Source organism: Pristis pectinata, chromosome X, assembly GCF_009764475.1.
Source record: "Pristis pectinata isolate sPriPec2 chromosome X, sPriPec2.1.pri, whole genome shotgun sequence".
Lineage (NCBI taxonomy): Eukaryota > Metazoa > Chordata > Chondrichthyes > Rhinopristiformes > Pristidae > Pristis > Pristis pectinata.
In genome coordinates this window covers 7,965,973-7,983,259 of record NC_067450.1, presented here as the reverse complement: position 1 = coordinate 7,983,259, position 17,287 = coordinate 7,965,973, and the positions used below count along the sequence as shown (strand labels likewise).

The 17,287-nt window shown below is 42.7% G+C and overlaps 1 protein-coding gene across 9 annotated transcripts in view; it reads left to right on the top strand.

Annotated features, from left to right (window-relative positions):
• LOC127567034 (sodium channel protein type 8 subunit alpha-like) overlaps positions 1-16,817 on the top strand; it is a 208,713-nt gene extending 191,896 nt beyond the window's left edge. For all 9 annotated transcript variants that reach the window (XM_052009671.1, XM_052009666.1, XM_052009675.1 and 6 more), the window contains 4 exons: positions 7,922-8,059; positions 9,124-9,228; positions 11,611-11,881; positions 13,964-16,817. In XM_052009671.1, the coding sequence (XP_051865631.1) occupies positions 7,922-8,059; positions 9,124-9,228; positions 11,611-11,881; positions 13,964-15,123 (1,674 nt within the window). In that variant the 3' untranslated portion in view covers positions 15,124-16,817. The remainder of the gene's footprint in view (positions 1-7,921; positions 8,060-9,123; positions 9,229-11,610; positions 11,882-13,963) is intronic.
• The last annotated feature ends 470 nt before the right edge of the window (positions 16,818-17,287 follow it).

Genomic DNA, 17,287 nt, shown 5'->3' with positions numbered 1-17,287 from the left:
TGCTTTCACAGACCACAACTTTTTTATGGACTACATGAAGGAATTTTACATTATGATTTGCAAAGGTCGCTATCTTGCTTTAGGGACCCCTGTATATATGATGTACAGGGGTATATCTTATGTATCCATAAGATATAGTAGCAGAATGAGTCCATTCAGCCCATCGAGTCTGCTCTGCCATTCAATCGTGGCTGATTTTTCTCTAAACCCCATTCTCTTGCCTTCTCCCCGTAACCCTTAACCCCACCCCCCCCAACCAATCAAGAACCCGTCAATCTCTGCCTTAAATACACCCAATGACTTGGCCTCCACAGCCCTCCGTGGTAACGAATTCCACAGATTCACCACCCTCTGGCTGAAGAAATTCCTCCTCATCTGTTTTAGAGGGGCGCTCCTTTATTCTGAGGCTGTGCCCTCAGATCCTGGACTCTGATGGAAACCTCCTCTCCAAGTCCACTCTATCCTGGCCTTTCAGTGGCCTCAAGTGCACGTGAGCGGCACAGGCTCTTCCTGCTGAAGCGGGGCTTCACGGTACGTCTGAAGCGTCTGTGAGTGAGACTTAAAAGGCAACTGCCAGACGCAGTCTGAGGCTGTCGAGGCCAGTGCTTGGAACAACCCACTGTGCGTCCTCTTTGCGCTCTCTACTTGTATCTTACTGCAAGGTCTCCTTTGGGTCCCCACCGGCGCACCCTGGGCCAGTCACTACCCCTGATGGGCCAGAACTGATCCTCAAAGTCCCAAACACACACCGATTGAAATTCTTCTTTCAGGAATTTGGAGGACAGACACAGTGTGCACGTATTCTACAACACCTGCTCGTCATTGTTCAAGACAGCTTGGGTTTTATGTGTAATAGAAATTTGCAGTGAGAAGCCAATGTACAAAACATCCATTGGTCCACCATGCGTCACTAATGTGATGCCAATATCCCCATCACAAGCCAGTTTTGTGGCTTGCATCTCTTTTCCTGTCAATCCCAAAGGTATAGTATTCCTGTAAGAAAACCAGCGATGATGCTTCCCAGTAATCTATTGGATACAGTTGCTTAGCTACAACACCAGAAAGTTTGATTGCAGGATCCCTATTAGTAGGGGGTGATATATTATTTTGGTGCCAGTTCAAGCATAATTGGACAAAAGGTGAGCCAGAGTTTCTGCTCCTGCTTGTGATTAACTGATCTGCTGCAGAGTGCTGTTGTGTGCTGTAAGATGAAAGCGCTGGGTTCATCCATGATACCCTTTATGCTCAGACGACCTGTTGACTTGGCCAATGGCTACAGTGTGTACCATCTACAAAACTGCACTGCAGTTACTTGCCTGGGCTATTTCCAACAACACCTCCCAAGCCTTTGACCTCTACCACCAATGAGCACAAGAGCTTCAGGTGCATGGAAACACCCACATCTCCAGGCTCCCTCCAAGGAGCAGATCATCCTGATTTAAAACGATGTTGTTGGTCCTTCATTGTTACTGGGTTTAAGTCTTGGTTCTCCCTACCCACCTTCACCAGAAGGACCGCAGCAATTCAAGAAGGTGGCCCGCCACCATCTTCTTGAGAAATTCGGGATAGGTAATAAGTGCTGGCCTTGCCAGAGGTTCCAAGATCCCAAAAATAAATTTATATTTATTTTTAAAAAATCCTCATTCTTTTGAACTCAGCCTATGGTCTGGATAGATAGCTGGTGGGTATATTACTGAAAGCTGTTGGAGCAATAGTGTCTTCATGGATCGCTGAAGGCAATTGCTTCATGAAGCACTGATCTGATACCGGTAGACCAAGAAGTAGCCATCTATAGCTATGAGCCAGAAGAGTGAGACTTGAATGAAAAGTTAGCAATCTGCCTTAATTATTTGCATTTTAACTCAAATATTCAGGTCTCTTGAAGTAATAATTTTACAGACCGTAGTTCAATTTCAGTTAGGTCGCTGCTACATGCTTTCTCTTCAAGTTGAAATGCTGACTTAGTATTTTGTTGGCTTAGACCATGAGTCATTGTGGCTTCCATGGGTCACTGGGGACATAATTTGCAATGACAGTGCCAAATACCTTACAAAGAGATGTCGGTCTTAAAGACTGTCAGGTAAATGGTGCTTAGGTGTCCAATACGGCATGTATGTTGGCTATGCACCTTGTGTCTACATGGCCAACATGTCGACATGAAAAGGCACTTGCCCCTTGTGCACTGCGCCAACTGTGGTCGTTTGTGTTGGGTACAATGCTGCTAAACCAAGGGTCACTACAGGAGCTGCTGGAGCCTTCCAACGTACCTGAATATGGAACCTGAAGAAGCAGGGTGATTCCTCATAGCTGTGCGTTCAAGCTGCGGGCTATTGCAGGCCCCTGCCTTCCTCTGTACCCACCTCTCCTCCCTGCCTAAATGTCTCTTAAACATCGTGACTGTATCTGACTCCACCACCTCCTCTGGCAGTGAGTTCCACGTATCAACCGCTGTCTGTGCAAGAGAACATTCCCCTCGTTCCCTCTTAAATCTCCTTCCTCTCACCTTAAGCCTGTGCCCTCTTCGTCATGGTCATCCAGCACAGAAATGTGTCCTTCAGCCCGACTTGTCCTTGCCAACCAAGAAGCCTACCTATGCTAATCCCATTTTCCTGCATTTGGCCCATATCCCTCCCTTTCCTCTCCATGTATCTGTCCAAAAGGTTTTTAAACAGTGTGATTGTACCTGCCTCTACCACCTCCTCTGGCAGCTCGTTCCCTAGACCCACCACCCTCTGTGGAGGGGAAAAACTTGCCCCTCAGAACTCCTTTGAAGTATTACCCGTCTCACCTTAAACCCATTTTTTTTTTTGATGCTCCTTCCATTTGAAAGTGTGTAGAAGCACTTGATTGGTTTGTTATGATATCAACAGGAAAGTTAACTGGAGACCACATGCTTATGGGATGTTCTGGCTGACGAGCATCCTCTCGGTAAGAGTCCCAGTGCAGGATTTTCAACCAAAATGTCGACAGTTCCTCCCACAGATGCTGCTCGACCTGCTGAGTTCCTCCAGCAGATTGTTTGTTATCCTCTCAGTGAGTTCGCACAGTAGATATTGATAAATGTTTAGAGAGCTGGATCCAGGATACTAAATAGTGTGCATCTTCCTGGGTATCAGGGTATGGACATCATAGAAGGAATGCGTGCTGTTCTGGAGTATCTGCAGTCTCTTGTGTCTACATGCTGTTGTGAAATGGAAGAGTGAGCAGCTAGATGCTCTAATTTACATGGGAATCAATGACAGCGGCTGGAGTAGACTCAAGGTTCTGCAAAGGGATTTTTGGGGAGTTAAATTCTCCATTGAAAAGCAGCAACTCTTAATACTTTCTCGGTTGCACCTAATACAACGTGTTGGATCAGTCAGAGAGAAAAGGTAGGACTGTCGGGGAAAGGACATGATGTCTCAGTTGTATAGACCCTTGGCTTGGGAGCATAATTTTAAAATTGGAACTCTATCTCGCAAAAGCAGGAAGCACATTCTTGCATGGACGTCTGGAAATCTGATTTTACTCCCACCAAATCTGTAGATCCCGAGGCAAATGGAATCGTTAAGACCAAGATTAATATTTTTATTGTTGGGTATAAAGAGGTACGAGCCAAAGGTGGGTAAATAAAGCTGAGGTAAAGCTCATCGTGACCTAATTGAATTAGCATAATGGACCAAAGAGAATGAATGATTTAATTTTCTTACCATTTTGTGTAGCAAAGTTTGTGAATCCATACTTCAATAATGCAGTTGTTCTTGGTGGAGCCCTACAGATGATTATCATTGTAGACCAGAAATGAGCAGATCAAGGTTGTGAGCCCCTCTCCAATTGTCTGTCAGCTTGCAGGCTGTGTTCAAAGTCGAGTTTATTGTCATCTGCACAAGTCCATGTATGCATAGGTGCAATGAAAAACTTCCTTGCAGCAGCAGCATCACAGGCACATAGCATCAGATAAGCAGCATGTACAAGAAAAACATAAATTAAACATAAATCATACACAGTTTTTACAAGAAAGAACACAATGAGAACAAAATAAACTCCATTTTAGTGCAAAGTGGTCATAGTGTTGCTATACTGAGGTAGGGTTAGGGTTGTGCCGGTTGGTTCAAGAACTGAATGGTTGAAGGGAAGTAGCTGTTCCTGAACCTGGTGCTGTGGAACTCCTGCCCGACGATAGCTGCGAGAAGATGGCACGGCCCGGATGGTGGGGATCTTTGATGATGAATGTTGCCGCCTTGAGGCAGTGCCTCCTGTAGATACTCCCGATTGGTGGGGAGGGATGTGCCCATGATGTGTTGAGCTGAATCCACAAACTCTCTGCAGCTACTTGCATTCCTGCGCACTTGAATTGCTGTACCAGACCGTGATGCAACCGGTCAGGACACTTTCAACAGTACGTCTGTCGAAGTTTATTAATGTTCCACAGAAGCACACTATTTGTGCAAACAGCAATCTCCATTCAAAAGTTTTGATCCCTTGGGTGCTAAAACGTGACCAGTAATTGTTGCCAAGCCTCCACTAAGTAGGTTTTCCAACCAACTACTGAAACTCTCTGCTTCCCACTCCAGACAGATAGTTCTTTGGATTGTTTGTAATCTAAGCTGGTGTTTGTGTGATGGGACACTATGCAGTTGGGAGGGTTTACTCATGGGTACTGATTCTTTAACAGACTCTACAGTTCGATTTCTCTGGAGGGAAAAGTTTTAAGACATTTGTTCAGCATTGAAGAGCATTGTCTATGTGTTGTTCAGTTGAGCCTATGCCTGCCTACATGAGTGTTGTTCCGTCAGATGGCATAGCACAATATGAAATGCACGCCATGTATTCAGGAGTATGTTGTAATGTTGTTATCCATGCTGTTGATTTCTAATATGGTATCTGTTATAAGTATCCCTGTTACTGGGCAGTTGTGCTTTTATTGGTGGCAATTGCATGCTGTTTAGTTTTGCAGATAGACTGAAAATATATTGAGCACTGATAATGTAACAAAGAAATATAACCTGAGTGACATACTGGACACTTACAGGAAGTCAACATCACTTCGCTTGGTCCACTGACAAGCCTTGATTATCTACGGTGGCTTTCTCTTTAGTAACCTTTTTGATTATATCTTTGCTGTATTAATTCATCGGATTCAAATCAATTATTCATTCTCTTAGTTATTCCATGACACCACCGACTTGTAAACTGCCCCGTGAATTTTTTTTCAGGGACAAGCCATTTAAGGAAATGTAGTTGTCAGGATTGATTACTTTCATTTCTATTTATGACAAATGCACGTCATTGCACATTAATTTTAATCCCTTAACTTTGTGGATTTCTTCAGGTCTTGCATTGTTTGAATATCTAGACCTCGCAAATTTGTAGCAATATATTTCCAGTCTCTAGTGAACCGGGGTCTCTCTCTCGGGGTCAGAAACCTCCTGCTCTAACATAACTTGGTCCTCCAACCTCTCGTGTTTGGTCATCACTTCCTGCACTTGTATGTCTACTTCCAAATTGCTGTCCAAACAGCTGTATTCTTCTGACAGGTTCCTTCAGTCAGTCTGTGATGCAGTCAGGTCCTGTCTCGTGGTATTGCAGAGCACACATCTTCTCTTGCACCTCTTTCCCCCACCCACTCGCCAAGGATGTCAGCGGCAGGCAAGGGCACACCTTTCACATTGACACACGAGATCCAGAAGCAGTGTCGCTTTAGGTTTCTGCCTCTCCAAGAGCCTGTGCCCAAAGTGATTCCACAGACCCAAATGCGTCGGTCAGAAGAAAAGCAGAGATAACACATCATGCATGTTAACTGGAGTCTCCAATTTGACTGTTTATTTCCAGCAATATTAACAAGTAGATGCATGAACATACAGATTACGAGCAAGAGTGAGCCTGCTTTGCCAATTAACAAGTTCCAGACTGGTCTGATTTTTAACCTCGACTCTGCATTTCCCACCTACCTCTGGTAACCTTTCACCACCTTATGAAGAATCTATCTAACTCTGTCGTAAAACTTTTTCAAAAATTCGGCTTCCACTGCCCTCTGAGGAAGAGTTCTGAAGACACTTGGCCCTCGGAGATGAGGCATTTTTATTCTGTTAAATGAGTGGCCCCTTACTTTTAAACAGTGACCCCAAGTCCAAGATTCTCCCACAATAGGAAAAGCCCTCTCCATATCCATACTGTCAAGACCCATCCGGATCTTGCCTTTCAATCGTCGCCTTTCTTCTAAATCTATCAGATGTATGCATAACCTGTTCCAGCCTCTCCTCTGAAAACAACCTGCCCATTCCAGATATCAGTCTACCAAACCTACTCTGAGTTGTTTTCAAAGTATGAGTGTTTTCCCCTGGAAAAAAAAAGGAGGCCAATTCTATGCACAGTATCTAAATGTGGTCTCACTGATGCCCTATATAACTGAAGCATAAACTCCCTGCTCAATTCCCCTAGCAATAAACACTAACATTCTGTGAACTTTCCTAATTACCTGTTACGCTGTAACAGCCGGGATCTCCCGGTTGCCAGCCATTTTAATTCCTCTTCCCATTCCCACACTGACATGTCTGTCCACGGCCTCCTCTACTGCCAAGTTGAGGCTAGACACAGATTAGAGGAACAACACCTCGTATTCTGCCTTGGTCGTCTCCAACCTGACGGCATCAACATTGATTTCTCTAACTTCCGCTAACCACTCCCCTCTGTCGTCCCCCCCCCCCCCACTTTGTTTTCCCTTATCCCACTGGCCCTATTATCCCTTCTCTTTCCCCTCCCCTCATAACCTGCCCATCGCCCACACCTTCCTCCTTCTGGTTCACCACTTCCTTCTCTTTATTCCATGGTCCACTGTCCCCTCCTATCAGATTCCATTGTGTTCAACCTTTTGGCCTCTTCCACTTATCAGCTCCCAGCTTCCCGTATCGTTCCCACTAACTTCCCCCCCCCCCCACCTCCTCCCCCATCTACCTACCTTCCCCCCCCCCCTTCACCTGGATCCGCCTATCACCTGCCTGCGTGTGCTCCTCCCCCTCCCCCCCCCCCACCCTTTTATTCTGGCGTCTACCCTCTTCCTCTCCGGTCCTGATGAAGGGTCTCGACCCGAAACATCGACCGTTCATTTCCCTCCATGGATGCTGCCTGAGCTGCTGAGTTCCTCCAGCATTTTTTGTGTGTTGTTTCCTAATTACTTGCTGTATCTGCACATTAGCCTTTTGCGAATTATGTATGAGGACACTTAGATCACACTGCACCTCAAGCATGTACAGAACTGTGCATTTCTGCTCAGTAGATGACAATCTGTGAACTTCCAGACCCTGGACAATGGTCTGCAATAAATGTTCTCAGGAGAAGGAATTTGATGGACCTGGTATTTGACGTTATGTTAACTAGATGCCTGATTTGAATGGACACGAGGCATTTGCATTAAGCAGTGAAGCTGCAGGAACTAATCGAATGCCTCGGGGGGGGGGGGGGGGGGGGGGAGGGGGGGTTGGTCAGTGACAATTCAGGCTGTAAGGTAACTCAGTAGCATCTTGACGTGGTGGGGATGTGTGAGGGGTTAGGGAAGAATTAGAGAGCGACGGGGTTGCATCAGTGTTGGTTAACGGAACATCTGTGGAACCAGGAGCAACGCGTCTCCTCTGACCTCCAGAAAAGAAGGGCGTTTCCCAATAACTTCTTCGGAAGCTTCCATTGGTCCTTTAAGAGCCTTCCGTAAGGCTGCTCGAGAACAGGTTGCCCAAGGGCTGCTTTGCGCCCAGTTTTTGTAGGTATTTTAATACCTAAAAGTTGCTCGCTTCCAGTTTTGAAAGATTCTTAAAACTGCAATTGGAGAGTATTCCAGACATGTCTCTTGAAGTTGGTGGAAAATCAGAAGGTGAGTCACCAGCCTCTGACTGACTCTCGTAGAATGTTATTGTGCTGTCAGATTATAAATAATTTCTCGTTGGTTTAGGTTGAAGAACAACCATTCTACGAGGACAACATCTACATGTACATATATTTTGTGATCTTCATCATCTTTGGATCATTCTTTACATTAAACCTATTCATTGGTGTCATCATCGACAACTTCAATCAACAAAAGAAAAAGATAAGTTTACCTCTTTTGTGTGAGAAAATTAAGTTCTGATTATGGTTTCTGACTTCATAATAGATCCTTTGAGACAAGTTATGCATTTGGACTTCAGTGTGCAAATATCAAAATTCATTATCATCAATATATTTCCAGAATTATTCTAATTAAATGATAATATTTAATATATATTTGTTATATCAGGTGACAAAAGACCCACGCTGCATTGACCTTCACTTTCTTTTGTTTTGTTACTGCTGAATCATTATCCCCTCTCCACTCGGATCACTGACTACCTTTCGGGTTTTCACTCCACGGAGACTGTTCCACCTCTGAATCTTGCCCAGGTGGTGATTATTTGTGTGTGAGTCCTTTAGTGTGAGATTGGACCACAGGGAGCATCACACTGAGCCTGATCCTATCCTTATCCGACATCCGCACGTCCATCCTGGGACTGTTGTCCCACGTCTTTGAGTGAAGTTACTAATGGGTGGTATGTAGATGAAGAGGAGGGGCCCAAATTTAGATCCTTTCGGGACTCCAGAGGTAATAATGTGGGGTTGGGAAGAGAAACACCTGATGGGGATACCCTGGCTAATTTAGCATGAGTAAGAGATGTTCGTGGAGCATGGAGTACTGTGTCAGGGTCAGAAACCTAATTGGGAAACTTTACATCGGAGTAGGAAAGATGAACATATTTAGAGACAATAGTACAGTTAGGTATTTTAGAGACGCAAGTACATTAGAGGCGGACAGTAGATAGCAATGAGTGGGAAGCAAGGATTGATTGCTCTGAGTAAGTGGTTAATGACAGTTTTTCAAGGGGACGATGTCAGTACCTGAGGGGAGAGAGCCATTAACAACATTAGCTAGCGTGGCTTGAAGTGGTCAGCAATCAAGTAGTCCAGCACCGTTTATTATCCAAGCCCTTAACTCAATAAATACTGATTGGGTAATCATCTGACCGACTGCACTCCAGTCGAGAGTCACTGGCTTAATGAGGTGTGAGGAAGAAAGCAAATGAGAATATATGCATGGTAAAATTACGAAGGTTGTAACCAGTTTTTCTTTGTTCTCTATACTTTGGAGGTCAGGATATCTTTATGACAGAAGAACAAAAGAAATATTACAATGCAATGAAAAAACTGGGGTCCAAGAAGCCTCAGAAGCCCATTCCAAGGCCACTGGTAAGTACTACACGTGCAGCAAATCTTTATTGGAACTCATCAGAAATGTCCCAGAGTTGTTCTTTTTCATTAATTAAGCACCAGCGACTCTGTGATAGTGAAAGTAAGGCTCCTGACAATCGGCAAATATCAGAATCAGATTTATTATCACCGACTTAGACGACGTGAAATTTGTTGTGTTGCGGCAGCAGTATAAGTACAGAGACATAAAATTACTATAAATTACAAAACTAAGTAGTGCAAATCTTGGCTTCCCAATGTGTAAACTTCAATAATATTGCAGATAAAGTGGTTGTAACCTTAACAGTGACTGTTATGTGAAAATGAGACTGTTGTTCTAACTCTCTGGCTGTTTGGGTGGGAGAAGGGGAAGTAATCTTTTGGCTATAGTCTGTCCAAATCACTGCTCTTTCAATTCTCAGAATGGTTTGTTCTGTATGAAATGAATTGATGATTGTTTTGCCTGCACACCAGATAGTTGTGTTTTAGAAATCTATACCAAGAAATCAAACCCGTTTATGAATGATGTCTCTTAGTGCAAAAATCGAGCATAAAAGCCAATTTTCATGTTAGATTGCACTGGTGATCATTTCTGGGCAAGTCTGTGACTGTTAGGAAGTTAGCCTGAGTCATCCAGCCACAATTTACCTTGGTGTGTTTGATTGTGCATCCAACGTTGCTGGCAGATGTACGGCCACTTCCTCATTTACTCACAGAAATTGATTAAAGATGTGACCTACAAGAAGAGGTTTTTTTTTGCATGCGATTCAGGGTGAAAACCACTCTACTGATTTTCCAACTGGGTTTGTTGCCAATTCCCTGTCTTTGTGTGTGTGTGGATCATCCGCTTGGGCACGTGCAAGTTCAACAAACCAAAAGAGGGTGAACTCCAGTTTCTAGGCACCCAGACTGAGAAATTCAGTCCCAAGATGTGTTTCTCCAGTGTTATGCAATTGAAACTCGAACTTTTTCCCCAGTGAAACAGTTGTAGGTAGGTTCCCCAAATTTGACCAGTCCCTTCTCGGAATGAGTCTACCTCGTTTGCCTATCAGGGCACAGGGGATGTTATTCCCCATGTAATTTCCTTTTGGATGGTTGTGGGACAAGTTGGACGACATTGTCCTGCGAGCAGCCAACCCTAGTCATTCCTGGGATAACTTGGTTTTACTACCACAGTGCTGGACTGGGATATCTGACAGGTAAGTGAATTACTCATTTTCCTTTGTTGGACAATAACCCTTTCCACTGCCTCCGGATTCCACACTTCTTCCCCTGCCTCGAACTGATCCTGCTGACCCCAGTGCCAATAACACACACACCACCACATGATGCCAGTCTTGATTCCAACCTTGGTCATACCCAACCCCAGCACACTGCATGATGCAGGCCCTGATCACCCCCTCCTCCGCACAGCCCCACTGCAACCCCACACGTCTCAATACCAGCCCTATTCCACGTCCTGTTGTCTACCAAGTTGCTGAGTCCTGATGGCCACTGTCACCCCCACCAATTTTTCTCCAACACCCACCACCACCACCCCCCCCCCCCGCCCGTCCACACACAAAATCCCAGCCACAACACAGACCCCGTCAGACCTACAGTTAGAATTTTTCCCCAAACTTGACCTTGTTTAACAAAAAAAATAGTAGCAGTCAGTACACTTTCAGTGCTAGACATGTACAATGCATTAGAGCTTGGGATGTAGCTGAGGGCCAACATGTGAAATAATAGTTTGCACACCTCTGTTGCACCCCTTTAGCACAGCTCCTTTAGTTTCGAGGCACAGTTCTGAGCTTGCTATAGTGAAGCGTTACTTGTGTTCCAAAGCTTGGCAAGTGCACATTATTTTCGAGCCATTGTATTGTCCCACCTAAGTGTTTTCTTGTACCCAGCTCTAATGTGGTGTTGGGGAAAGCTATGTATGGTTCTTCCTCTCCCTTCTGGCCTCCCCTAACCCTCTCATCCCCTCCTCCCTCAGTAAAGGTGTGAATCTTTTTTTTAACCTCAAATCAAAGTTTTTTTTCCTCGATGACAAACACAAAGGATGTAATGTGGTTCTTTGCCAGGTAATAGAGGACATGCATTTAAGGTGAGAGGGGGTAAGTTTAAAGGAGATGTGCGGGGCAAGTTATTTTACACAGGGAGTGGTGGGTACCTGGAACGGGCTGCCAGGGGTGGTGGTGGAAGCAGATACGATGGTGGTATTTGAGAGGCTGTTAGACACATGAAAAGGCAGGGAGTGGAGGGATACGGAACATGTGCAGAAGAGATGTAGTTTAATTTGGCATCGTGTTTGGCACAACATCAGGGCTGAAGGGCCTGTTCCTGTGCTGTACTGTTCTATAATATTGTTGTTCATTCTGTGTCTTTTTTTTGTTGTAGAACATAATCCAGGGTGGAGTCTATGACTTTGTCACTCAACAGGTTTTTGACATTGTCATCATGATCCTCATCTGCCTCAACATGGTGACAATGATGGTGGAAACAGATGATCAAAGCAAAGAGAGTGAAACTATTCTGTACTGGATCAACTTCATCTTCATTATTTTCTTCACAAGTGAATGTGTACTCAAACTCTTTGCACTGAGGCATTACTATTTCACAATTGGGTGGAATATATTTGACTTTGTGGTTGTGATCCTTTCCATTGTGGGTAAGTAACCATACCTAAAGATCATTGTCTTTCCGTTTAACAAGTGAAGAGTCCATGTTTGTCCGACGGTGCACCCACAGTATGATCAACAGTGGAGTAATAGTTAAACCAATTGTTTTGGGGCCAGTAATCTTCTAATTGCATGGGGAACTGTGCTAACATGGGAGATCACTACAGAACGAAAGAGCAGCGGGGAAAAAAAAGCTCTAATACTAAGCAACCCTGTCATGAGGATGTGGTTAAATGTTAGATATTTCAAGGATAAGCTGGATCCTGTTGTAATTTTTCATGTTTGTCTTGCCTTTCATCTCCAGGTTTGAATCCAAGTTAGATTTTTAGATGAAAGTCTCCCACTTGAAATATGTTTAATCAGCTTGGGTAATCCAACATTACATTGCAGTCTGAAAGGTCATAAGAACAGCTAATGGGGGTATGGGAGTTCCTTCTGTGGCAGCTGGGATTAAGATGAATCGTTAAACCATACTGGACAGACTCTGGCACTGAATTTGGCCCGTGCATTAATGTGGGAGTGCTTGATGTTGAGCCAAAAGCATTTAATTTTCTTTTACTAATGTCCTTTCCCTTGGTGAAAACAATGAATAAGCCACGACAGCATAAAGTTTCCCAAATATGTAAAAAAAATTGGGCGCGATTTAAGTCTAACTCATTTGCCCAAGAAACTGACTGGATTGGATGTAACACTGATTTTACACTGTCTGATTTGATCCTTTATTGAAGGGAAGGACATGTAATATCAGACGCCTGATTGGGGATGAAGGTTAACGTGGATGTATTGGGCTGAAGGGCCTGTTTCTGTGACTCTCCAGTCTGGCAAATTGGATTAAAATGATCGCCTTTGCCTTTATAAGACAGCCTGTTGGTGCTTGTCTGTGATATGAATGTTCTAGGTGGAATGTAGAATTGAAGGAATATGTGCAGAAGGGAGAGAGAGAGACACACACTTGCTTAATGACATTGCTTTACCAATGGTAAAGAAATTGGTCCCAACCCTGAACCCATGTTGCTGGTGTTGACGCAGGATTATTTGTTAAACTGTGGCATTCTGCATGACGGTTAAACAAAAAAAGGCATGAAACTAAGCTCGAGCAACTCAATCATTTCTTTGGCTTCCTAAGCCACAGGTGAAGGAGTTCTGCACTTGCATCACAGTTTTTTTTTACTCTCCACTTATGGAAGTTATATTTGCTGTGGTTTTTCACATTGTTGGGCTGCATTGTGGTATTTAAGTGACCTTTGTTTATATCCGTGTGTGGATGACTTATTGGTTTTTGTTGTGCATATCTGGGAAGAGAGGCAGGAGCTGGGCATCAGAGAACACAGTCGATCTGGACATTTTCCTGTAGGAGTCACCAAGAACTCTGACCTCCACCCTGGCAAAGTTTTAATGCTGTTTAGCACAGATTGGAAGACCTTCTGAGTCTGTACAGCTCCGTGTCTTGCAAGGCTTTTCAATAAAGTGTGACCATCATTTGAATTTGGAGTTTGTATTCCAGGGTATAACACATTCCAAATTATTTACATCCCAGAAAATGTCAGAGATGTTGTCCAGAGTATGGAGGATATGAAACGTACAGAAAAATAACGTAGAAAAAAAAAAGGAAGGAAACATTTTCAGATTTATCAGGCCTTGAGGATTAGGCTGTGTAATCTACTGTGAATCAAAAAATGTTACCATGTAAATTACCGTGAGACCTGAAACTGCTCCATATTTTAGCACAAAATTTTCCATTGCAACAAAGAGATTTTTTTCGAGCTTCGTGTCACCTGAACTTCATAAATACTTGACCCCACATAACTCACGGGTAATAGCACAGAACTTGCTGCCAATGGCACTTCCAAATCTGTAATATGCATTGAGGTTTAAAGTTCTGTCTGTGCAGTTAATAAATTGTTTTATCATTAATGATATGAAGTGAGAAAATTGATAAACAGATTTCACAAGCTATTTCTGCATGGACCGTTCTAATAATTTCTTTAGTTATTTGCCATACTGTGTTTCATTTGTGAGAGATTAATTGCTTTAAAGCAGAACTGTTAATAAAATCTCTTCTGTTTCCTTAGGAATGTTCCTGGCTGATCTAATTGAAAAATACTTTGTGTCACCAACACTTTTCAGAGTAATTCGATTGGCTCGAATTGGTCGTATTTTGCGTCTGATCAAAGGAGCCAAAGGAATCCGAACGCTATTGTTTGCCTTAATGATGTCTTTGCCGGCTTTGTTCAACATTGGCCTTCTGTTGTTTCTGGTCATGTTCATCTTTTCCATATTTGGAATGTCTAATTTTGCATACGTCAAGAAAGAAGCTGGTATCGATGATATGTTTAACTTTGAAACATTTGGCAACAGCATGATCTGCTTGTTCCAGGTCACTACATCTGCTGGTTGGGATGGTTTACTCTTGCCAATCTTAAACAGACCACCAGATTGTGACCTTGAAAAGGAGAACCCAGGCACTGCTGTTAAAGGAGATTGTGGTAATCCGTCTGTGGGAATATTTTTCTTTGTCAGTTACATCATCATATCATTTTTGATTGTCGTGAACATGTACATTGCCATTATTCTGGAGAACTTCAGCGTGGCTACAGAGGAGAGTGCTGAACCACTGAGTGAGGATGACTTTGAGACATTCTATGAAATCTGGGAGAAGTTTGACCCTGATGCCACACAGTTCATTGAATACAACAAGTTATCTGACTTTGCTGATACTTTGGAAGCACCTCTTAGAGTTCCTAAACCCAATCACATAGAACTCATTGCCATGGACTTGCCCATGGTGAGTGGAGATAGGATTCATTGTCTGGACATCTTGTTTGCGTTTACCAAGCGCGTGCTTGGCGAAAGTGGAGAAATGGATGTTCTTCGGCAACAGATGGAGGAGAGATTTGTCGCGTCGAATCCCTCCAAGGTATCCTACGAGCCGATCACGACCACGCTTCGACGCAAGCACGAAGAAGTCTGCGCCATCATTATTCAGCGGGCTTACAGGGCACATTTGGCGAGACGAAAGATCACCACCAAAGGAAGGCTTCCATATACTAAGTCAGGAGGGCATGCAAATGAGAATGGTAACACCAATCAAGAAAAAAAGGAAGGAACTCCTTCCACTGCATCACTGCCATCGTACGACAGTGTAACTAAACCTGAGAAACAAGAGAAGGATCGGAAAGGCAATGATAAAGGCAGGAACAACCAAAAAGACATCAGGGAATCTAAGTTGTGAAAAAAAATTCCATTTGCAAGCAAATGTTGTTTACAGACTTAAAGTATATAGATATATATAAATATATATATATATCAATGCAGAACAGTGACCCAATTTCTAGAACAAAAAGAACTCTCAGCTAGAGATCTATACCAAACATAATCTGCTTACAATATAAAGTTGTTGCCTAGACGGCGGTGACCTTCCCCTCTCATGACACTAGGACCCTGTACAGCAAAGGGGATTCAATAAACTCCAACAGGTGGTTACTGCATCTACAATACTTTGGCAGTCACTGCAACAAAGGACAAACAAAATGGCTGCTAGGATCAGTACATTGCCAAGGGGGTCAGACAGAGATTTTATTTTCTCATTTTAGTTCACTCTTTCAGACAAAAAGAAAACAATACCAAGGTTTGTTTGACCATGCAAAATTATGGTTGCCTCCTTCCATGATCTGTTCAGCAAATGTAACATTTAGCCCATGCCTTTATTTTTAGTCATTATTTCTTTCTTATATCTGCATATTTTTCTACATGGGCTTCATGTTGTTTGGGGATAAGGGGAGGTACGTGGGTTTTTTTTTCGGACTGAGGGGGACTTGCTCAGACCGATTCCAAAAAAAAATTGTGCTCGTTCAATGCATAGAAATGATTTGCATGATAGCATGCTGTGATCAAAAATCATGCATGTAGAGTCATAGACCACAGACACAAGTACTTTGTCCACCCAGTGGTTTTGTCTTATGGCTGAGGCATTCCACTGTAAAACATACACTATATTGGGGGACAGCCTAATATCATGCCCTTCACAAGTATTTACAAACTCTTTAATGAATCATTCATCCAACCTCAGTAGAAGTAACAAAAAGGGGGGTTGTGTGTATGTTTAATAGCTAATGTTCTGAACATACAGCCATTGTTGCACATAAATTGCTGCTCTGTATCCTCCTTAAAGGGGAAAATTAAAACACAAGAATGGCTTGTTGTATTTAAATTTCAATGTAAACCAAAACTAGGGCTTTAAAGATCGTTCATTTGTATCTTGCAGTATTGATTAATCACCTTCATATTGCAGAGTAGACATTTTATACGGAGGTAAGGAATGCTGTGTACATGGCAATTTATCTCTGTGGTGCAATTTTTGGGTACTGGATAATAGGGTATACGCAACACCAAGATGTGTATTAATCCAAGTTGATACAGTTTTTGAATTTCCAATATCCTTTAAAAAGAAAATGAACATTTACATCTTCATCAGTGATGGTTTGCAGTTGGCACTTTGATGCATGTTTTTCTTGCTTCTGTAGTCACATATAATGTTTTTTCTCTAATAATCACATTTGTTTAAAAAAACTTAATTAAAAAAAAAGAAATAAATATAACTCGCACGCCAAGTCACAGTGCTGAGTGCAAGTGACAGACCGTGCAGCTTCATTTCATTTCACTTCTTGTCATCCCGCGCCAGATGACAACTAAATGAGGATTCATGTTTTCTTCCCTTGTTAGCTTTCCCAAGTAGAAAACGATGTATAAAACAAAGTCATACATATATGTACAGGCTATGTTGTAAGCAGCACAAGCAAATGCTGAAAGGTGTGGTTGGAATTTTTAAGAGAATATTATAAATATTGTAATATATCATTTTATTTTATCGGCATGCATTTTTTGTAAATACAACAAAAAATTACAAAATTAAATCTAATGACTTCAGGCTGATGCCATTGTCACAAATGTTATTTTGGATCATGGATACTTTTTCATTTGTTAACATCCCAATTCTAGAAACAATGGCAAATTGTAAAGACGACAAATTTTAAAAACCCACTGTTCTCTGGTTCTCTGTGCAATAAATCCATTTAAGACCAAATCTGTTCAGAATTAGATTTTTCGCGCTAATTTGCAGAGATCAGAAACTGGCAAACAAAAGTGTAGGCGGCAAAAGAAATAGTGCAATTAGAAAGCAGCAGCATATCGTGGATGCATTTTGTTTTCATTTTTGTTTTGCAGCAAGATCCTTGATGTTGTCCAGTGTCAATTCCAGGGCTTATGGGCTCGGAGTAATTGCCTGTTCATACCTAAACTGCTCTGAATGGAATCAATAGAATGGGGTCATAAGAGCAAAGAACCAAGCCACATCCTGGTTTTCATTTTCTGCCACACAGATGTGAACTGTAATTTTA